Genomic DNA, 22813 nt, shown 5'->3' with positions numbered 1-22813 from the left:
TTTTGTTTATCTCCCTTCATTATACAATGCCCAGTAACTAACCTACTGTGATGATACTCTTCTGTGTGTAGACAAGATAATTTACTCACAGATGAAAGACATTATGTGGAAAATGAGTCTTTAAGGTTCCTATAGAGATTTGCATGTCTCTGCTAGCATCTATGTGAGAAAGATGGAAAACAGAGAAGCCCCATTCAACTATCTTGTCATGTCTCCATAGCAATGGCTCTGGGGTCAACGTCATCTCAGCAGTAACAAACGTGCCATTGCTCTTGTTTTGCCTTATTTCTCCCATTACAGGCAATACGGACATAGCAATGTTAACTGCACTACTTTACAGCAGGGTCCGCAGAAGTTAGACCAGAACCTCTCTGTGACTTGCAAAATCAACAAGATTTTACATGTAGATGACTGGAGGAAGCACAGTAGTCATTAAAAAAACCTCCTAGATTCTGATATTCTAGACTCTACCCTCACAGAGTGTCTATTCTTTCACTACTCCCTGGTCATTGGTTAAAAGTTGTTATCTTCTGTTGGTTTTATTGCATCCAACATTTTTCCAAGAATAAATATGGGATCTTGTTTAAATTCCATTCTACTCAAGCACTGGAAAAGTTCCTTTACTGAGGCAGGATGCAGAAACAGAATGGTAATTTCCTCCAAGAAAAAGGAACAATCTCCTTCAAGCCAACATATGAAAAATGGGAAAGGAAATCACAAATCTTCAGCTCACAGTAAATGAACAGAAAAAGAACAATAAATTGTGGTTCAAAAAATGATAGCACAGGATGGGCCAAAAATGAGATAAAGGAAATATTGAAGACTGTAACATTAGAAAGAATCCACATCATTGCTCCAAAACCAATGAAAAATAAAATTTCAACCTCTGATTTAACAAAAGACTGACAAAATCTCCATCTTTCATTCACTACATTATAGAATTCCAAAAAAAAAAATGAAATAAAAATAAATGTAAGTTAAGAAGTCTTATTTAAAGCATAGAGCTGAAATTGATATGGCAAGATGATATATGAAATGCAGATTGTGATCTTTCATGTCCCAACATTAATGTCTGTATAGGACTATTAAGCAGCTACTACCCTGTGAGTTCTTTTTCAAGAAAGAAAGGAAGGCATTGCCAGGAGATTAGACATCTATCTTACCTCTGGTGTAAAAGATTAGACAATGCTTATTGTGGCATTTCCCTCTGCCTTAATGTATGTTGTTGGCCTATGTCTAATGCAGAAGTACTGAACTACTAGGCCCATAAAAAAGACCACAAAATTTAGAATCACTGAAACCATAACTGCCACATGGCTAAGAAAACTACATGGACTCCGATTCTTGCTGGAGAGATGTTGTCTACAAGCACTTGAACCATAGAAAGTTATAGTAACAACAGCAAAGCAACATATCTGGTATTATCTATCATGGGTTCCATGAATTAGATTACCTGCAAGAGAATAAAGGAAAATATCTCATAACAGACCAGGAGGCCAAGTCATTTTAAGAGCAAAAAAAAAGCTGCATGATTAGACATCCCATCAGCATGGGAATATACAACTAGGAACCAGTTGTGTAAACAAAGGAATAAAATAATACCTTATAGGCAGTTGCATCTGGTGAGAGATGCCATTTATTTATAAAAACCTCTCAGGGCTAAATAAAAAAAAGTAAATGGATCCATCTATTATAAAAATGAAGGAAGAAGTGATGTTCGGATATGATATACAGTATGTTGTAAAAGTTGCAATCAGAAAATCTACAAACAGAAATTACATCCCATTGTAGAGTCAGTAGATCGCAAGCCAGAGATGGTAGTATAAACATACAACAACTGTTCAGCCTCAGGACTAACAAATGATAGGTTGGAATTAAACAGGCTTATCTGAACAGTTTAAAAAAGACCTAATGCATGAAATATGGAACAAACTCATTCATCAGGACAGTCCAAAGATTTTTTTTCTACATTAACTCATATCTGCTAACTGCAGAAAATTATGGGCAGGAGAGGAGTTAGTGTCTTTGTGCCTTCCCATCAGATATTTTTGGAAGTTGAACCCATGCAGGTGTGAGCCTCCAAAATTAAGGTCCTATGCATAGGGCCTATCATAAAATGCATAGAATTTTTTCATCACTACCGGTAATCTTTATGACCCTCTTCAACGTTATCTAGCCGCCCTATTACATTTTGCAGTAGTTTCAGGAAAAGACTGGATTTCAGATTTCGTGTTGTACTGTATTATCCTTCCTAGCTAAGCTCTATCCTGCCCTGTTCAAACATTCTGCTTCAGGTGATGTTTTCCAGCATTTTCTTCATCTAATGAACCTGGTTTCATGAAATATGATATTGCTGAGTTTATTCTTGGTCAAGATTATCTAAAAGGCAGAAGAAAGAAAGAGGGAAAACAACAACAGCAGCCATCTGGCTGTTCTTTTGTTTTAAAGGTTTTTTTTTTTTTTGCATGCCTACTTCTTATTTTATGCTTTGGTCTTTGTTCCAACGCTGGACAAAGCTTAAACTATGACCCAATGACTTTCATGTCTTACAGGCAGCAGTTTGGAGAAAACATAGCAATTTGCAGGAAGAGACCCTCTTCCTCTAGGAGAAAGGTATCACTCTGTTCCTGTCTCTATTGTTCTAAAATAATGCTTGGGAATCTCTTCCCAGCCTTGCTTGAAGATCGGAGCACTAATTGTTGTGGGTTTAAAATATATATATATAAATGGAAACAGGAACCATCTCTTGGCTGTCCCTAATTTTTCTAACAGATCTCTTGTAAATGTATTCACACATAAATAGTATCAAGTGATAATCCCAACTACAAAGCATAAAAGCTATATCTGCTGACGATTTCTTAGTGGAGGATGGCAGGATTGTCAATGCATTAGACAAGTGATGGCGAACCTATGGCACGTATGCCACAGGTGGCATGTGGAGCCATTTGTCAGGGCACGCGCTGGCCAGCTGAGTTCACTGTTTTTAAAAGCCATTTTTTCGCCCTCCCTAGGCTCCAGAGGCTTTATAGGACCCCGGGGAGGGCGAAAAGAGCCTCCCCCACCCCCCGGAGGCCCTCAGGACCATCCGGAGGCTTCCCTGAAGCCTTCGGAGCGCTCAAAATGACCCTCCGAGCAAACCAGAAGTCACTTCCAGTTTGCTCGGAGGGTCGTTTTGAGCGCTCCGAAGGCATCAGGGAAGCCTCGGACGGTCCCTGAAGCCGTCGGAACGCTTAAAACGACCCTCTGAGCAAACCAGAAGTCACTTCCGGTTTGCTCGGAGGGTCGTTTTAAACACTCCGAAGGTGTCAGGGAAGCCTCCGGACCGTCCCTGAAGCCTTCAGAACGCTTAAAACGACCCTCCGAGCAAACCGGAAGTCACTTCTTCTTTGCTCGGAGGGTCATTTTAAGCATTCCGAAGGCTTCAGGGAAGCCTCCGGACAGTCCCTGAAGCCTCCGGAGGGCCTCCTGCAGGGCGGGGGAGGCTCTTTTTGCCCTCCCCAGGCTCCTATAAAGCCTCTGGAGCCTGGGGAGGGTGAAAAAAGCATGTAAAAATGGGGGGGGGTTCTGCGCCTGTTGTGCGACATGCGCACTGGGGGGTCGTGCATTGCATTATGGGTGCGGCACACCTGCACATGACCCCCCTGCGCTCCCCCCACTTGTGGCACGCGAGCCAAAAAAGGTTCGCCATCGCTGCATTAGACTCTTATTCCTGGATCCCTATCCTTTTAATATACCATAACTTGTAAACCCCATGCACTTCTACACACCTACTAATTTTAATGCTGATGAAAGCCAAGTCTCCTTATTTGTTATTATTATTATGCCTCTCTGGAACTTGACAGATTATCCAACTTGGTATAGACCTCTTTTTTTGCCCTCTTTAAAACAACAACAATAATACACCATCAATGATAAATCTTTCAACCTACTTAAAATACTAAAAGCCTAGAAAAATAAGGGGAAGAAGATGTGGCTTAGAAGATGTGGTATGAAATTCACAGCACATCGCCATGCACAACAAACAGCATCAAGTTGTTACGACAAGCTCCACATTCTTTTGAAAAGAGGCCTTCATTTCTTTGAGAACAATTGCCAGGAAGAAATATTCCTTCAGCTGCTCAGAGGGACATTGGTCTGGCTCATCACATGTCACAAGCACTTTTTGGCTGCCTTTTCACTTCCCCTGTGAATGTTATTGTGGGAGTTTCCTGACCCACTTCTATCAAGGAAATTGTCTGCACACAACACAAACAATTTGGCCAGAAAAAAAAATTCTAGCCTCCACCACCAGAACGCTTTATTTCTTTTCAGTCCTCACAATTCTTCTTTCACTCATCACTTTGTTGTGGAGTAAAATTTATGCTTAGTAAGAGTCTGTTGCTTTTGCTTTCTCTCTCTCTCTCTCTCTCTTTCAAAACTAGGCAGAAGCGTTCGTTCCCAACGTTAATTAAAAGACCATTTTCATCTATAGTTTCCTTTCTTTCTTGATTTTTATTTGCCATCTTCTGCTTTGTAGTTATCAACACAGTAGCTTTCCCATTTATAGATCAACTCGTATTAAAATGCCAATTAATTTAGTGCCTTTGAGAACTGGCTGAAATAATTTAAATTACTGGGGTAGCAGTATAACTCAGAGTGCTGGTAAGCTACATTTTATGTTTACATTTATTTAAAAAAAATGAATGACACAAGTGCTTTTTAAATAGCAACATGTGGTAGAAATATAGACTGAGATCTACAGTTGGTTACAAGCCAAAACTAATTCACTCTCATGTAAACCGTGATGGTACTGATTTTCCTTTCCAGCTGCAGGTCCACTATTTTCACTGAAAAGGTGATTGTAACAGAAGAACAAAAGAATGTGATAGGTCAAGGGCACAATACATTACAACCAGTGTGTACATTTATATTCATTTATTCAATTTCTATAGCTGCCCAACACAATCTTAAAAATGCACAGCTAAGTCAATAAATTCAATTAATGCTAAGTTACTGACATACAGTATATCCTGTTTTCAGTACATTTAAATTAGCAACTGTGCTGATTCTGCTATATCATTAATACCAACTTCTCCTATAATGAACTTGGAAGTGATATGAGAATTTAACTGGCTACTGAATTAATCATAGAAACATAACACCAGAAACAACCGTACATCTCTCGATAGAGATTTTACACTTCTAAAACTTTCATTGTGAAAAATTCTGAGGTACTAGAGGCAGTCCTTTGGCCTGAAATGAAAAATATGTCAAAAACATTACATGCTGACATTTGAAAAATAAGCCATCCTTAGCCAAAATGACCACTTCCTGTTGCAAAGTAACGTTGGTGTCTACTCATTTAGAATGCATTCGGTAGTAGGACTTTAGTACAAGAACAATGCTTATCCTATGGTTAAGGATGGAAATGTTTGGGTTTAGCATCGGCTTATTTTAATTTTAAGAAGATCTAGTTTCACACCCATCATGAAAAATTGGATCAATAAAGGGATGAAGACAATCTGTATACTATATATCTTTACATTCAGAAAAGAGAGACTATGTCAACCAAAGCTGCGTTTTTAACTTTAATATGGGATACTGCCTTGTTTTAGGAAGATTAAAACAAACAATGGTTCTGATAATATAAGCAATATTTTCCTCTTCAATAGTGGCATATCCCTGGAAATAGAATTCTGCGTCCTGAGAAACAGGATGAAACACAGGATGCAGGAGGAGGCTTGATTTTCTTTGATCTGCTTTCCTGCCAAAACATGCTCACTAGACCTCTCCCTTTATGGCTGAGTAAACAATTTCAGGACAGCTGCCACTGAGTCCAAGTAGTCAAAGGAGTACCTAGACATCTGAAACTTTATGCTTAGTAGGCATAAGCAGCATTTATTTATTCCTGACACCCCGTTGAGAAAGTTCTCCAGTTTTCTTCCAAAACACATAGCCACCCTACCCCTATCAAACTGTTGCATCCATTTGAAAAGGATACGCACACAAAAATGATGAAGGTACGTACAGGTAACCCTCGACTTACGACCACAATTGAGCCCCAAATTTTTGTTGCTAAGCGAGATATTTGTTAAGTGAACTTTGCCCCATTTTTACAACCTTTCTTAACACAGTTGTTAAATGAATCACTGCAGCTGTTAAGTTAGTAACATGGTTGCTAAGTGAATCTGGCTTCCCAATTGATTTTGTTTGTCAAGATTGTAAAAGGTGACCGTACAACCTTGGGACACAGCAGGAGTCGTTACGTATGAACCAGTTGCCAAGCATCTGAATTTTGATCACATATCATGGGGATCATGCTACAAAGATCTTAAGTCACATTTTTCAGTGCCTTTGAAAATTTGAATGGTCACTAAATGAACTGTTGTAAGTCGAGGACTACCTGTACTTCATTTATTGAAGGGATAGTTGCTATAGGAATAGGGTGCATTCATATATTGCATGTCATACAAGTGATCTAATTTTCTCCAGCTTTGAATGTTCCACTGTCCAAGCCAGTTTAGTTGGTATGCCTTTTAGCAACACTTTACAGTTGGCAGTTACGATTTCCTTTAGTCTAACACCAAATGTTATGGTAGATTTTGAGGTATTTGCCTAAGGGAAATTTGGTCCAAACCACCAACTCAATTCTCACAGACTTTGAACAGATGTCAGCTACTCTTAACAGGGCAGAGCCCTTATTTTGAAACGGGTGCATAGAGTTGCTACCTGTAACCACAAGGTATGGCAGTGTCTATTTTCAGAGCACAGGAAAGTGCGGAGATTTTTATTATATATATATTTTCATTTTGGCTACCACCATGGACAAACACACATGGGTTTCAAATAACCAGCGCTTCAAACTCTATTTAACCATCTCACTACAAATGAAATATTTAAGGTCTGTGAAACAAACTGACAGGGTATACCTGAATCTCTACATTCAATTCAATGCCAAGGTCCCAATACACTAACCTGTTATAAGCCACAGCATGCAATACACCCTTCGCTTTCAAGACATTCTGAAAATTATACTGTTGATCCAGAATTAGCTATGCTTTTAAGCGCTGCAATGAAAACTTTAAACCTTTGGAAGAGACTTTTTCCTTTCCAGTGTCTGAAAACTCATACTTCTCATTAGATTTACTCTAACCTTGAAGAATTTAGTAGAACAGCTGTTAAAATTCCCTGCTACAGTGACATGATTTCAAACATATAAAAGAAACATAATTTTTTAACCAACAAAAATATCATACAGATGTCTCTGGTATTTTTTGCTAAATCACCTCTTTCAAATTTCATATAATTTATTAATACAATGGGAATAAAAGCATTTTAAATCAAAATGCTACACACGGCAAGTCTCTCTTGTAAGGACCAAAATAAACAGTTCAGTGGCTGTTGGCTTTACTCCATCCTTAATTCTTGATTCCTATAGTTTATACATTATTTGATGTTCTGTGATTAATACTGCTCCAAGATATAATACCTTATGCTTATTATTGCTTAGATACATGCTGTGCTTGCGATACACACTCTGTAATAACAGAAACCACTTAATACATGAAGGTAAAAAGTGAAGATGTTATAAAGTTCTAAACATGGTATGCTTAAGTGTATTCAAGCTAAATGAGAGCTTTCCATAATCCTAATATTTTTTTTAGTAAAGTAATAAGACCCAAATGCAGGGTGAATGCTTCTAATGTTTTAGCTGATCATAAGTGCAAAGAAGGAAAGAGATATGAAAACTTTCCCCATCCCTATCCCCACATTTCTCCATCATTTTTCTACCTGTTCACCTTTTTCCCAACTGAGTACCAATCAATCCTGGCCATGCCTTTGTTTGACTAAAACATGCTTGGAAGAGTTATTGCAAACCAGGATACAAAGAAATGTTACTAGACTTCATCCTGTGCCCTTTGATTGCTAAAATCCGATCACAATTTTCTTTTCCTGTGTGACAGGGAATATTTAAACCTGATCAGCTTGTATGTGTCACGAGGCTCTTTATACAGTTCACATAACTCATCCATATTTTCTTAAGTTTTAATTAGTGACATGACGTCTTAGGAAGGAGTGTGAATACTAATTATTAATTTTTATACAATGTGGCCTTCAGTTAAGAGATTAGGAGAATGAGCCAGAGGTTGAGTCTTGAGTCAAAGACTAAAATTTTAATGGACTTCATTACTTTAGATTTGCTTAATACAAATAAGAATGGCATGCATGACACCTAAAATCTCATTTAAAGATTGACTGTGTTACCTGGCAAGGTATTTGAGTTCTTCTCAGGTGATTCAACAGTCCCTAGAAAATTTTATTTATGACAGGAGAAACTCGGAAAGCTAGTTTTTGACAGTGTGTTTGCTGGTGGCTTTACCTGCTGTTACTGATGACATCCTGCACTTGCAAATGGCTGACTGCTCAGATTCAATTTCACCTATAAGAAGGTGAATCTAGTTATCAACAAAGCATCCACTTCTAGAAAACCATTCACATGAAGGAAAAAGGATACATCTAATTTTCATGTATGCCCTCATAAATATTTTTATGGCAACCCTTTATTTTTGGGGTAACAATTACCATATTTTTCAGAGTATAAGACACACTGGAGATTTTAAAGAGGCAAATAAAGAAAGTTTTTGCACTCTGCAAACATCCCAAAAATGGCCCTTTAAAAAAAAAAAGGCACGAATAGTCTTTAGGAGGCTTGCAGAGTGTTCCTGGGGGGTGGGCCCTCCCAAAAATGAGCAAAAAACAGCCCGTTTTTTTGTCAAGAAAAATGCATGCACAGCCTTTAGGTGGCTTATAGAGTGATCCTGGAGGATGTGGGGGGGGGAGGCAAAATTGAGCAAAAAGCGGCCTGTTTTTTGCTCACCTCTGCCCTCCTCAGCCCCCAGGAGCACTCTGAAAGCCTCCTACAAGCTCTGCACAGCCATTTTGGTGAAGGGGTGGGGTTTCAGGAGGCAAAAAAATGCTGCATTCAGTGTATAAGACGCACCCAGATTTTCAGCCTCTTTTTTGAAGAAAAAAGTGCATCTTATACTCCGAAAAATACGGTAAATATCCTTGTTGCACTATATACTTTTAAAGGTAACAGTGCAGTTCCCTATCAAACTGGTTAATTGTAAGCTATTTTAAATAAACCAGTTAAAATAAAGTACAATTTCAAATGGACCTGACCCGCCCCCGAGTGGAGGACCTGGTAGACGCATGGAATAGTACGACTACCGGGGCCCTAGACCGGGTGGCGCCTTTGCGGCCTCTCCTGCGGCGATGAACCACCCTGGCCCCTTGGTTTACCGAGGAGCTAAAGGTGATGAAACGCCACAAGAGACGCCTAGAGAGTCGTTGGAGATCCTCCCGCTCCGAATTTGACCGAGCACAGGCACGAGCCTATTTGAGGACGTACCTTGTGGCATTAAGAGCGGCCAAACGTCAACATTGCGCTGCTCCTATTGCGTCCGCAGATAACCGCCCTGCCGCCCTGTTTCGGGTGACTCGCTCCCTCTTGTTTGAGAGACCGCGGGAAGCCCCTTTACAGGGCAGAGCAGAGGAGTTTGGGAAATATCTACAGGACAAAGTCGCTCAAATCCGGATGGGATGGGCCCCTTTCAGTGGTCCAGTTGAGATGCCCGAGGCGAGTCTTGAGGGACCGCTCTGGGAGGAGTTTGACTCGGTTGCCATCGAGGATTTGGACAGGTTGCGTGGACGTCTGCGACCTACCACATGTTTATTGGACCCGTGTCCCTCCTGGCTTGTACTGGCATCCTGGGAGGTTACGCGCGATTGGCTCCTGGGCCTAGTGAACGCTTCGTTGGGTGAGGGGTTTCTGCCGGCCGCCTTGAAAGAGGCGGTTGTGAGGCCCCTGCTCAAGAAGCCTTCCCTGGACCCAACGGATCTAGTCAATTATCGTCCAGTCTCCAACCTTCCTTTTTTAGCGAAGGTTGTAGAGAGTGTGGTGGCACAACAGTTCCCACGTCACCTGGAGGAGAATGATTATCTAGACCCGCGCCAGTCCGGCTTCTGACCCGGGCACAGCACGGAGACGGCCTTGGTCGTGTTGGTTGATGATCTCTGGAGGGCCAGAGATAGGGGTTGTTCCTCTATCCTGGTCCTATTAGATCTCTCGGCGGCGTTCGATACCATCGACCATGGTATCCTGTTGCACCGGCTAGAGGGGCTGGGAGTCAGGGGCACCGTTTTACGGTGGTTTGGCTCCTACCTCTCTGGCCGGACGCAACATGTGTTGGCAGGGGAGCAGAGATCGACCCGGAGCCCCCTCACATGTGGGGTGCCACAGGGGTCGGTGCTCTCGCCTCTCCTGTTCAACACATACATGAAACCGCTGGGTGAGATCATCCGTGGTTTTGGGGTGGGATATCATCTGTATGCTGATGATACTCAGCTATACATTTCCACCCCGAACCACCCCAACGAGGCCGTTGAAATGATGTCCCGGTGTTTGGAGGCCGTACGGGTCTGGATGGATGGCAACCGACTAAAACTCAACCCTTCCAAGACGGAGTGGCTGTGGCTTCCGGCCTCCCGGTTCAACCAGTTGCTTCCATCTCTGGCCATTGGGGGCGAGCAACTGGCCCCCATGGAATGGGTGCGCAATTTGGGTGTCCTCCTGGATGCCCGGCTGTCCATGGATGACCATGTAACAGCTGTGGCAAGGGGGGCGTTCCATCAGGTTCGCCTGATGTGCCAATTGCGCCCCTTATTGGACCGGGAGGCCCTACGCACAGTCACCCATGCGCTAGTGACGTCTCGCCTGGACTACTGCAATGCTCTCTACATGGGGCTTCCCCTGAGATGCACTCGGAGACTGCAGTTGGTCCAGAACGCGGCCGCGCAGGTGATTATGGGGAGGACTAGATACTCCCCTGTAACACCTCTCCTGCGCGAGCTGCACTGGCTTCCTGTAGTTTACCGAGTGCGTTTCAAGGTTTTGATTATGATCTTTAAAGCGCTTCATGGCACAGGACCTAGTTACATGCAGGATCGCATCCTGCCCCATACATCCCTATGACCAATCCGCTCACACAGAGAGGGACTTCTTCGGGTGCCGTCCGCTAAACAGTGTTGGGGGGCGACACCCAGGAGCAGAGCCTTCTCTGTGATGGGCCCAGCCCTGTGGAATGACCTCCCCCGTGACATCAGGATTATTTCCGATCTCCGCTCCTTCCGTGTACAGCTGAAGACCCACCTCTTTCAATTATCTGGCCTGGCTCAACCGTAAATTTTTTCTTATTCCTCCTGACAGTCCTTTTAAATTTTTTAAATTTTTAAATTGTGTTATTACTAATGGGGTATTTTAATGGTGATTTTTAACTGTCTAAATGTGATGTAATTTGTTACCTCCTCCGTGCATGTATGTCTTTGTATATGTGTATGTTTATGTGTTTGTACATATGTTTTATGTTTTATATGTTTTATTGTACGCCGCCCCGAGTCCTGTCTGGAAAGGGAGCGGCTAATAAATTCAAATTTATTATTTATTATTATTAAATATACCAGCAGGAAATGGTACAAAATCTCAGTAGAAAGCCAGAGAGCAGAAATACATAAAGGAACCAGAACATTCTGCCATCTCACTGGTGAGTGATTATAACCATTTGCAACACTGAGTGACAAATGAATAATTTTTGGCTTAAGAGGAAATTTTATTGGTAAAGTTATCCGTGAGAAGGTCTTCTCTCTAATACTTGCTAACTTTATCACTGCTGAACCTCTGAATATAATATTAAAGTAAAGCACCACTTGAAGAGTGTGCATTGAATTATAAGGCAATAAGTAATGCTAAAGAAAATTAAGATACTATGTTCACAAAGAAATGTTTGAGCCATTTTAACTTTCATCTTGCTTTAAAACTCTGGAAGCTAAAGTCTCTCTGCATTCTGTTTTCTTTAGAACTTAACTTTCTAGCTGTATTGAACCTGGTTATCAAAAGAATATTTCTTATATTAGATGAAAAGCATAAAAGAATCCCACACAGTATATAAGAAGGAAAAAAAGTGAAATGAATTGTGGGACTGTTGCTATTACAAGCAGTTATATGAATTTCTATTGCCAGATACCCTCAGGGAGAGGCAGTCCTACAGGTAACCTGGCCCTGGGCCATTAAAAGTTGATTACCAGCACCTTGAAAACAATTGGAAGCCAGTGCAGGTCAAACAATAGTGGTGTTGCTTGGGTGAACCATGGGGTAGAACTGTGCATGCCACTCTATTCTGGGCCAGTTACAAGTTCCAGATGGTCTTCAAGACAATGCCCACATAGAGCCTATTGTAGTAATCCAAAGAAGGAGGTGACTAAGGCATGGGTGACCATGAGGAAGGCCTCTTGACCCAGGAATGGATGCAACTGGTATAAAGCAGATTTGTTGAAAAGCCCCCTTGGCCACCAGGAAGAGCCACGAGTCTAAAAAGACCCCAATTTGCACACCAAATCTGTAGAAGGGGAGGTAACCCCATCCAGAGCCAGAGATGTCTACTCTCTTGACTCTCAGAGCCAAACTCCCATCAGCAGTCCATCTTGTTAGGGATGAGTCACAGCTGATTTCTCCCTATAGCCACCAGGGTGCTGATCTAGCACCTGAACAGCATCATTTGCCTTGCATGGGATAGGAATACATAATTGGCTATCATCAGAAAATTGAAGATCCTGAAACCCAGATGGCCTCTCTCAGTGCTTTATTAAATTTCTCAGAAAGACTACAAGAGATGAGATTCTGAGTGCACAAAGGGGGCAAGCATTAAAATACAAGGATAGAGAAATAGCCATTCTGAAACAATTCCCAAAGAAAGTTAGAGATAAAAGAAAAAATTATTCGCTTCTAGCGAAGAAATTATACCAGAAAGGGGTGTGGTTCAGATGGCTTATGCCAGAAGGTATGCTAATAATCTGGGAGGACACGAGAGTTAGAATCAACACAACTATGGAGGCTGAGGCCTTCATGGAAAAAAACAAAGTCCTCCTAGATAAACTTGATGACACTACACGGGACATACAGGACACGGGAGGTGCGGGAGCCCTGCTGGAGGGGGGAGAAGAGGCAACATCGAGAAAACTCAGATCACAAAAATGAACTAGAAAATCTGTTTGATATAAAATGATTGAAATTATTTGAAGATAAAAGGTTATATGCTGACAAAATACTATTAAGTAGCAACAATTTAATGTATTAATAAATGAAAGTTATGAGAATGGGGGGGGGGGCATTTCCTGCATAATGTAATTGTCAAAATTTGTAACTTTACCCACCATCCCTTTTCCTGATTATTTTTCTTAAAACCAATAAAAAATTTGTTTTTTTTAAAAAAAGTTTGGCGACTGGACATAAGGTATCAAAAAGCATAGATGGTCTCTTGAGGAAGGGGCAAGAATGGTGGAACTACTTCCTCTAGCAAGAAGGCATTTACTGCTGCTTGGACCCAACCACATGCCAATTCCCTGGAGGACTTAATCAACCGGGAGGTGGCAGAGCTCACAACATTAAGGTCCTGGTCCACTTCTTGAGGATTGACCAGTTCAAACTCTACCCAGATAAACATGTCTCAGTCACTTTCACTGGATCTGCCCAGCCAGACTCATATTCCAAAGTGAAGCAACTTTATTTGATGGATACCTAGAATAATGCTCACAGTAACCACACAAGGGTTCACCTATCCCTTACTATACCCAGGAAGACCCTGATTATCCAAAATAGGATTACTGGCCACCATCTGCATACACAATAAAAGCAGAAAAGTCAGCATGCTCTTCTGCTCTTAAGTGTCACAAAGTAAATCCTATTGCAGGCTGGTACCTGTGCATGATTTTCTTGCACCAGCAGCACTGTGTGCCTTGTGTCATTTCATTTCCAAGAGCCTGGTCCATAGGTCAAGGGTCCCTATGGGATCTACAACCAAAGTGTCCACAAAGAGGCAATCCAATACCAACCCCTTGTCACATGCTCATTCCAAGCTGCAACAAAGCTGAATCAAAAGCACCAGAGCAAGCTCAAGTTATACTCGGATCCACCTGCCATGGACTAATTCAAAATGCCCAAACTCCCTGCAGTGGGGGGGAAGCCAGAGGAAGCTCCAGGACCAAGAGGGAATGATCTGTCCATGTCAAAGGACTGAGATCCCCTAACCCCAGATCACCTTGCTACTGTCCCAAGCCAAACAGCAGATCTTATGCATGATCCCTTCTGCAAGTTGGGCCATTAATAAGCTGTTACCATGGTTCCATAAACTCCCAGACAATCTAAAATTCCAGGCCCAGAGAGGACTCCCAGGTTGGAGTCCTCCAGAACTATAAGCTTGGAAACTTCACTGTCAACTCTGCCATGAAGTCCGGGCATTTGGGCAGGGCCACTGACACCCCATGGGGAGAAAGGTAGGAAAACAGCAAGATCCTTGAGACCCAACTTCACGAAGAACATGTCATATCTGGCTATCTTTGGGGTAGTACCCCTAAAAGTCATTAGAGGTTCCGGAATAATGATAGCCATTGCACACACACACCCATCCTGGAGTTGCATTTGGTGTCACATTTGACACAATGGAGGACACATTTCTGAGAAGATCAGCTTACTCATTTACCTCCTTTGTCCACTTAAATTTCAGTTTGGATTTCACATGCCTGTAACCCTTGGGGACTTTGGAATGACTTCCCTTTTTCAAATGATATGCTCTTGGGTAGATGTCTGGTACAATACTTCCTATGGCAATAGGCGAAATCATATCCCCATCTGCCCACCTTCTTGCAATTATTTTTGAAACGATGAAATTTAGATCTACAAAACTCCGAAGCAGGTCAAAGGGACCCAAGCTGCTAGTTTCCTACACTATTTTACCCACCGGAGAAGTTACATTATTCTTTGTGTAGTGCAAAATCAATAACTTTTCATTCTATCAGTCTTGTTATTTGAGCAGACACTATTTTGTAATAACAGAAATTATAACTTGTGTGAAATCGGGGGAATACACACCGGTGGCAGAGAAAGAAAAAGCTGCCGCTTATTGAATCTTGTGATGTGGTCACCTAGAAGTAAAACCCTTTGATATGAATTAGTAAATGTAAAGCAGAAGTATAAATGCCTACTTACTTTCTTTCTATTTCTGGTGTGGATGCTACACTGCTAAAGCCAAGGGATTCCTGGAAGAGAAGATTCATTGCTTTGAGTTGAGGCTGAACAACCAAAAGCTTTATTATCTGATTGATGCAGGAACAAAAATAAAGAATTGAATCCATTGTGCTTACTTCAATCTGGGATTGCAGCTGTAGGGATGTGGAGCTGGCATCAGGTTTCTCCTGAAACAGAACAGATGTCAAGTTAGTGAAACACACAAGCTTGGCAGTGTTGACAAGCAAAGTAGCAAGACAGCAAAAAGAAGAACAAAATAGGACAGGAATGAAGAGACCATCAAACTATCTCAGTTCAGATGCTTCCAGAAACTGGCTAGAACACCCTGGTGTGATATGAAAGTAAATTCACAATTTCATTTTATTTATTTGAGTTTCAGTGACATGCATAGTATAACTTCTCCAACATCTGTTCAAAAACAACCTTGTGATGTTGGCTGGGGAGAGGTAGGGGGATTGGCTCAAAATTGTCTCTGAACTTTCAGGGCTGAACTTGAACCTGAATCTTTTTGATTCAATCTTTTAGCCATCATATCTCACAAAAACATCTCCATATATCTTGGATTACAGAAAGCAGTCATTTCATTGGATGAGAAAGCACTAGCAGTGATATGTTATTTTGGAAGCACTGTTAAACTCTTGTCATAACATTTCCCTTACTTTTTTGTTTTTTATGCAATCCATGGTGGGAACACTAGATGGCTCAGTATACTGCACAGTTTTGCGGGAACAAAAGTAATGAGCAGAAGTGAAGAAATAAACAATCCTGTTAACATCTGCATCGCCTTCTAAGTCTACTTCTCCAGATGTGGAAAACTGTGTATAGTTCTGGCTGCCACATCTTAAGAAGGATATAACAGAAATGGAAAAAAACACATTAAAGATTATAACTAAAATGACCTGGGGGCTTGAACACATGTTCTTTGAGACACAACACTGAAGATTCTTTACCTCAAAAAACAAATGTGACTGAATGGAGACATGATCAAGATACATAAAATTATAGCAAGCAGACAGGGAAATATAATTCAAAATATAGCAGTAACAAACGGGCGGACATCCTCACCTAAAGCCCCAATTAACTGATAATGAAGAATTGGTTACAAACAGTGGAAGAGGCTTTGATCTGAGTGTATATACAAAGACTGACTTATAACCTGGCTGGCACTTAACAACTGTTCAAAATTACAAAGGACAAAAATTGCTACTACTACTACAACAACAACAACTACTACTACTACTACTACTACTTACAGGTAATTCTTGACTTACAACCAAAATGGAGGCCATAATTTTGGTCATAATTTTGGTTGTAAGTCAAGACACCATGCAACCACATTCCCAATTTCTGACCACTTTACAGTCCCGTGGCTGTTAAGCAAATCCAGCATATCCAATAGATATTTTTTGCCATTTTCTGCTAATTGTGGTCACAGTACCATGAGACACAGCAACCAGTCCTAAATGATGACTGGTTGCTAAAGTCCAAAATGCAATCATGTGTCTTCAGGCGTCTTTGTGTGCAGCAGTCATAACTTTGAGGATGGATTGTAAGTATCTTTTTTGTCCTTTGTAATTAACAGCCACATGACTGTAAAGTGGTCATAAATTGGGAATATGGTTGCATGGTGTCTTGACTTACAATCAAAATTATGACCAAAATTCTGGCCTCCATTGTGGTTGTAAGTCAAGAATTACCTGTAAGTAGTAGTAGTAGTAGTAGTAGTAGTAGTAGTAGTAGTAGTAGTAGTAATAGTAATAGTAATAGTAATATTTTATTGTATTAATTGACCAGCTCAAACATGTAAGTACTTTTCAAACAAATGTTTTTTAAAAAACAAGATTTGTGAATGGACTGCAAAACCATAATTAGTTCAAGGAGAGACTAGAAAGGAGATGAAGATAGACAACTATATATGACCTGTAGCATCAGAACATTTTCAACCTACACACAGTCCCAAGCTTAATTCAGTCCAAGAAGTTTATAATTTCCCTATTGGCTTGTGCTGTGCCTTTTCCTTCCATGAAGGAAACAAATGCACATTCCTCTGAAATTTGTAATTAGCTTTAATGATTTGGAGAGATGGAAACAAAACAACTTATGAATATGAAGTTTGGTGATGTTTTTCTTCTGAGTAGAAAAAGTCTACATGAAGCAGTCAAAGTAATGAAAACATTAGCAACAATTAAGTTAGAGTGTCTTCCTTTTCTTGCCAAAGCAAAGTTCCATAGAAAGCAGATGTATGCAACTTCCCCTTTCTTCATTGAACCAAGCTAACTATCCAGCTGGAAAAGCAATGGGAACATTACTAAGGTTCTTCTTTTGTCTCCCGTCATCCCACCTCCAATGACATAAAGCAGGCAGAAAAGGAACCGGACAGCTCTGCAATTCTGCAGAATCCGGTTCATTTAGGTTTCTACTGAGTGTCAAGGAAATAAAAGAGAGGCGACATTTTACCAGACATTGCAACTCAATCCACACACCGTGAGAAAGCAAATCCTGCTGGGCACGAAGAGTAATTTTTCTTGCTGGCTTCTGGGTAGCAAATGTTTGGCTTTGTTGAATTTAATCAGAACTTTAAAAAGGCAGGGTTGTGCTAGAGCAGCTCTTACCTTAGATATGATCTATATTAATTCACATTACCTTTTATCTTTTTAAAGGAGATACTTGGATTACCTAAACTGACTATAAACAAGATTTACTATGCACAGCGGATATTATTGTGAAGGGAAGGTAGAACAGATTCTTCCCTCCTCCTCAAACCCTCTTAGGGAAAGACCAGCTGCATCCTGTGCTAACAAAATCCAGATTCTGCTCTGTCTCTCTTTCTCTTGTTTACAGCCTGAGAAACTTCTCTTGTCCTCGCAAGTAAAAAGCCACAGTGTTCTTTGCAAAAAGTAAGCATTGGGATTTGAGAGAGAGAGAGGGGGGGGGGGAAGAAAAAGAGGGAGAAAGGGAGAGGGGGCACTGGTTGGTAAATAATACAAATACCCGAGAGAGACACTATTTTGCTTACTAAATGTTTGCTTTTGCCCTTGCTTACAAGTGATGGCTATACATGTAACACATGATTTGTAATTTCTGAATGATAATGAAACGCTCTGGTAGACTATGTGTATTAGACAATGTGTAAACTTCATAAAAGAGACACGGTGGCTCAGTGGCTAAGACGCTGAGCTTTTGATCAGAAAGGTTGGCAGTTCGGCGGTTCGAATCCCTAGCGCTGCATAACATAGTGAGCTCCCATTACTTGTCCCAGCTTCTGCCAACCTAGCAGTTCGAAAGCACGTAAAAATTCAAGTAGAAAAATAGGGACCACTTTGAAGGGAAGTAACAGTGTTCTATGCGCCTTCAGGATTTGGTCATGCTGGCCACATGGCCACGGACACGTCTTTGAACAGTGCTGGCTCTTGGGCTTTGAGTTGGGAACCACTAGCACATATATGCAAGGGGAACATTTACCTTCATAAAAGTAGCATGGAATGCTCTCTTCCTCTGGGTTAAAGAGTTACCTTAACTTTGAATTTGCTTCAGTGAATATGGCAGACATTATGTTGAAATTTAAGCTATTGTCAAAAGTGCTTCAAAATTGTTTTTTAAATAGTAATTTTATTAAGATGTATCATTACAACAAGAATAAAAACTAATACAAAAAACCTGAAAGAATAAAAAGTAGAAGATGTAAAAATGGGGGAAATAAGAGAAATAGAAAAGAACGAAAAATAAAAATATATAAAAGAAAAAAGTAATATATAAATAAGTAATTTCTCACCTTCATCCCAATAAGTATGATAATTGAAATAACTTCTTACCTTCTCTTAAAATATGATCATTTCCCCCATATCCCATTTTTTATCTATAAACAAAACTTCATAAAACATCATCATTTCAGATCTGATACCAACAAATCCAATAAGGATGACCAGAGATAGCAATGTATCTATTTTAACCTTGAACAAATAAACCAACTTTATATTCCTTTTACTTTTAACAGTTTTGATCTTTAATACTTTAAGAATGTCCCAGAATTTTATTTCATTTTTTCTTCTCAAAAAATTCTTTAAACTTTAAGATGCCTGTTTTGCAAATCCAATATAGAAAAGTTATCCTTGTCATTATCTTGGTTTGTTGTTTAAATACACCTTTTAATTATTAATACACCAGCCAGTTTCTTTTGTATGACCAGCATAACATCTTTTCCCACATTATTTTTGTAGCCTGTCATTTTTTAATTCATTTTCAACTCAGTCTCAATCTTGTCAAGCAGAACTTGTTCCTCTTCCATAACACATTGAATATCTATAGAGGCAGATACTATTAAAATTAGCTTCTGGGTCCATTGTTAAAAAATATCCTTCAATATATCCAATAAGCAAAATATTTTTATCCATTCTTTGTTCTTTAATAGTAATCTTTAGTTTTTTTCTAATTCTAATCACTAATCCTAGTGTCGAATTTTTTAAATCTTCATAGAACACAGGTGTAAAGTTTTGGCAGAAGTAAGATGTTCATGGTCTCTAAAGTGACCACTGCCTTGGCATCTCATTTCATTTTCATCTCTGAGGGGAGATGTCCCTTATCCTTTTGTCATGATGTGATAAGTTCCCTGTCGAGGTGAATTAGAGTGGGGTGAGAAAGCCTATCAGGTGATATCCCAGGCAACTCAGGAACCCCAATAGATTCCAGGGGGTATTTAAGAAGTTTTCGGGGAGCTGTTAGGCATGCCTGGTTAGTCAGTCACTATCAATAGGAAACGACGTAGGCTCATGCGCGCTCATTTCACGTGGTTCCTTGGTTTATTAAAGAGCTCCAGCAGACAAATTAGAAGCACCTTCTAAAATCCATCTGTATATTCTTTAAATTCAAATAACTAATAAATAAAATATAAGAAACACTTGAGAAGACAGTGGAGGAAAATCAAAAGTACGATTTGCCAACACAAGTATCACCTCAAGATTTGGGCCTACAACATCATAATAATAGAGGTAAAGTACTCTAACCTCACCTACTTTATTGTATCAATGGCCTTCTTTAGTGAAACTTCTCTTTTCCAGATTTAACATCAGGTAGATTTCCCACCTGGCCACTATACTTTGTACAGCAGTTTGCTAGTAAGTCATTGTTAGTGCCTAGGTTTCAAAGGACACAGGGCCAGCAATCCTGAAACTAGCTATGTTGCAGATCGTTCTCAAGAAGCACTGGTTATTTTTTTTGACAACGACTGCCCAGTGTAACCTTTAGAAAATTTTATTGAGACAGCAGTCAGGATGCAGCTATGGTGTGCTTTGAAAGAGGCAATTTATTTGGACCCTTGTTAGTTATGATTCAGCTTATGGTATGTGACAGAGACAACACTGATTGTTCTAGCGGATTACCTCTGTCAGAATCTAGATAGGGATAATAATGTGCCCCTTCTTTTAGACCTTTCTTTGTCCTTCCATCCAGTTGATCACTATATCCTTCTAGACTACTTACAAAATTAAATTGGAACTATGACAGGTTTTTAAATTAAAAACTGATTAAAATCAGTATAGTTATTTTTTAAAAAACTAGAATTTGTAAACAATAACACATCTCTATGAAAAATCATCCTTACAACATATAACCATTTATTTAAAATGAACATTAGCTTATATGAGAAATGTTGCACAATGCTTATAATTCGTACAATTTGAAGCCATATTATAAAATTCACAAACAAAAACAGAGATTTTCCAATAGTTCCAATTACTAGAGCATGTATTTTAAGTTTGTCTGCACTAGCCTAAGCTGTCCTTTTCAGCCCTCATAGTACGACATGGGAAATTTTCTGCTTCATTACCTTTACATATAAGCACTGGAGTTTATATGTTGTATCTAAATGAAAACATTTTACACTGAATGCAGCATAAATGAGGAGAAGGAGGAAGAATTATGGAGAATTAGTTAGAGCTGAATTTTCTAATAGACATTTCATTTAAAAAGCAAACAAAACCCCACTATTCAAATGCAAGCAATTTGCATATGGACGACTATTTTTCTTAATGCAAAACATCTAAGTTCCATCACTTTGTCAAGGAATTACCGGTATATAATTTTCTCACTTTATGAAGTACAGAAATTATATATCCAACTTTTTGACAAACAACAGATTGAAACATGATTTTCCGAATCAGGTAAAACAAATTATGCCAAACAGTGAAATCAATGATGTAAGTAATGCTTCCCAATGACACTCAATTAAAAGCACATACTGGAATAGGCCAGTCTTGCAATGAAAACTGTTATCAAAACCACACAGCTAAAGAAAGCTAACAAATCCAGCAGATTTCAGTTACACAATCAAGCAAGACATGAATCTCTTCACTTCACCTCTGAAATGACGTCAAAGAATGAAATAAAAATGAACAATACAGCACATGGACCCTAGGATTCTGCAGTCATTACTGCATTTTGTGGGCTGACAAGTCTAGTAACTATATAAGCCAAGAAAATACTGTCTAATATAAAAACTGCAACTGATGTTAAATCTGACCTCACGGTCAATTATACTAAATGAAGATTTATTTCATCTTAACAAAGATTATTGAACTAAAACTGGAATACTTTTAACCACCATGGGCAGTAAGTAGTGAATTGTCATTTAGGTGTATTTTAAGGACTACAAAGCTGTACTTCCCATATTAAGGTTTTGTTAAACTTACATTCTGGCATTAAACTATCCTGATTTTCATTATCTGACAGTTCCAACACTTCCCAAGCCAAACAAAGAAAGACAGAAACGAGATGATAAGCTGAGTTATGCATTTTATTTGTACTTTGCTATATTTCTAATATTATTCTTTCAGCATTGTTTCTATTTCATAACTTTATACTGATCTCTTTTGCTTTGGATGACATATTTCATCTCTTTTTAAAAAATTATATATATTTCTTTTTCTTTCATACCTGTGCTAAAATAAATTCCGTACTAAATAATAAATAAAGCAGAAGTATTAACTTTTCTCTGTGACACTCAGATTTTTGGAGAGCACAAATTTCTGAGCTCTCTATACTAGACTCTATTCTGCCCTGTGGTATGAAATAAGAGAAAGAGAAATTATATCACCTTACGGTATAAATTCATATCAACAGACTTAAGAATACCATAACATGCAGCATGATATAAAAACAATGCTTATAAAATTTAGCACTAACAGCAGTGCAAAAATGACAAACTCATTTCTAAAAGCATGCCTGCAGGTACAAATGAAAAGAACAAATTTCTTCCAAACATGCAATTAGATATTTTCACAGCTGGATAAACTTTCCATCCAGCTGCTGGAGTGGGGCCTCTTTCTGAAAATAAACTGTACTGTCAAAAACAAAGACATGCCTGCAAATATAATATGGCTCAATTGTTACAATGTGGGCTTGGAGGAAAATTTTGGATGTGCTTTTTGACTCATGTAGCGGATTGCATAACAATGAAATCAACAATCCATAATAAAACTTAGAAGGAAAAAATTTTCATACCCTTTTCTCTTACTTTTAAAATAAAAGGGCTTCTTGCAAAGGATTTTACTAAAGCTCATATATTCCATGATTGTGATTCAAGAATTCCATTTGGCCCAGAATAGCCATCATATATAACTTGATGTACCTTCCTACTGAATTTACATTGATCATGTTGTCTTTTGTAGGTGGCTCTACAATTGCAAAGAAGCTCCACAATTA

The 22813-nt window shown here is 39.5% G+C and overlaps 1 protein-coding gene across 2 annotated transcripts in view; it reads right to left on the bottom strand.

Annotated features, from left to right (window-relative positions):
* Positions 1-22813, bottom strand: part of SASH1 (SAM and SH3 domain containing 1) — a 161493-nt gene that overhangs the window by 72291 nt on the left and 66389 nt on the right. For both annotated transcript variants that reach the window (XM_081945640.1, XM_081945641.1), the window contains exons 3-4: positions 15235-15285; positions 15080-15129 (exon numbers count right to left, since the gene is read on the bottom strand). In XM_081945640.1, coding sequence (XP_081801766.1) covers positions 15080-15129; positions 15235-15285 — 101 coding nt within the window. The remainder of the gene's footprint in view (positions 1-15079; positions 15130-15234; positions 15286-22813) is intronic.

This window comes from Natrix helvetica, assembly GCF_964273705.1.
Source record: "Natrix helvetica genome assembly, chromosome: 2".
Classification (NCBI taxonomy): Eukaryota; Metazoa; Chordata; class Lepidosauria; order Squamata; family Natricidae; genus Natrix; species Natrix helvetica.
This window is presented reverse-complemented; position numbering and strand designations above follow the sequence as displayed.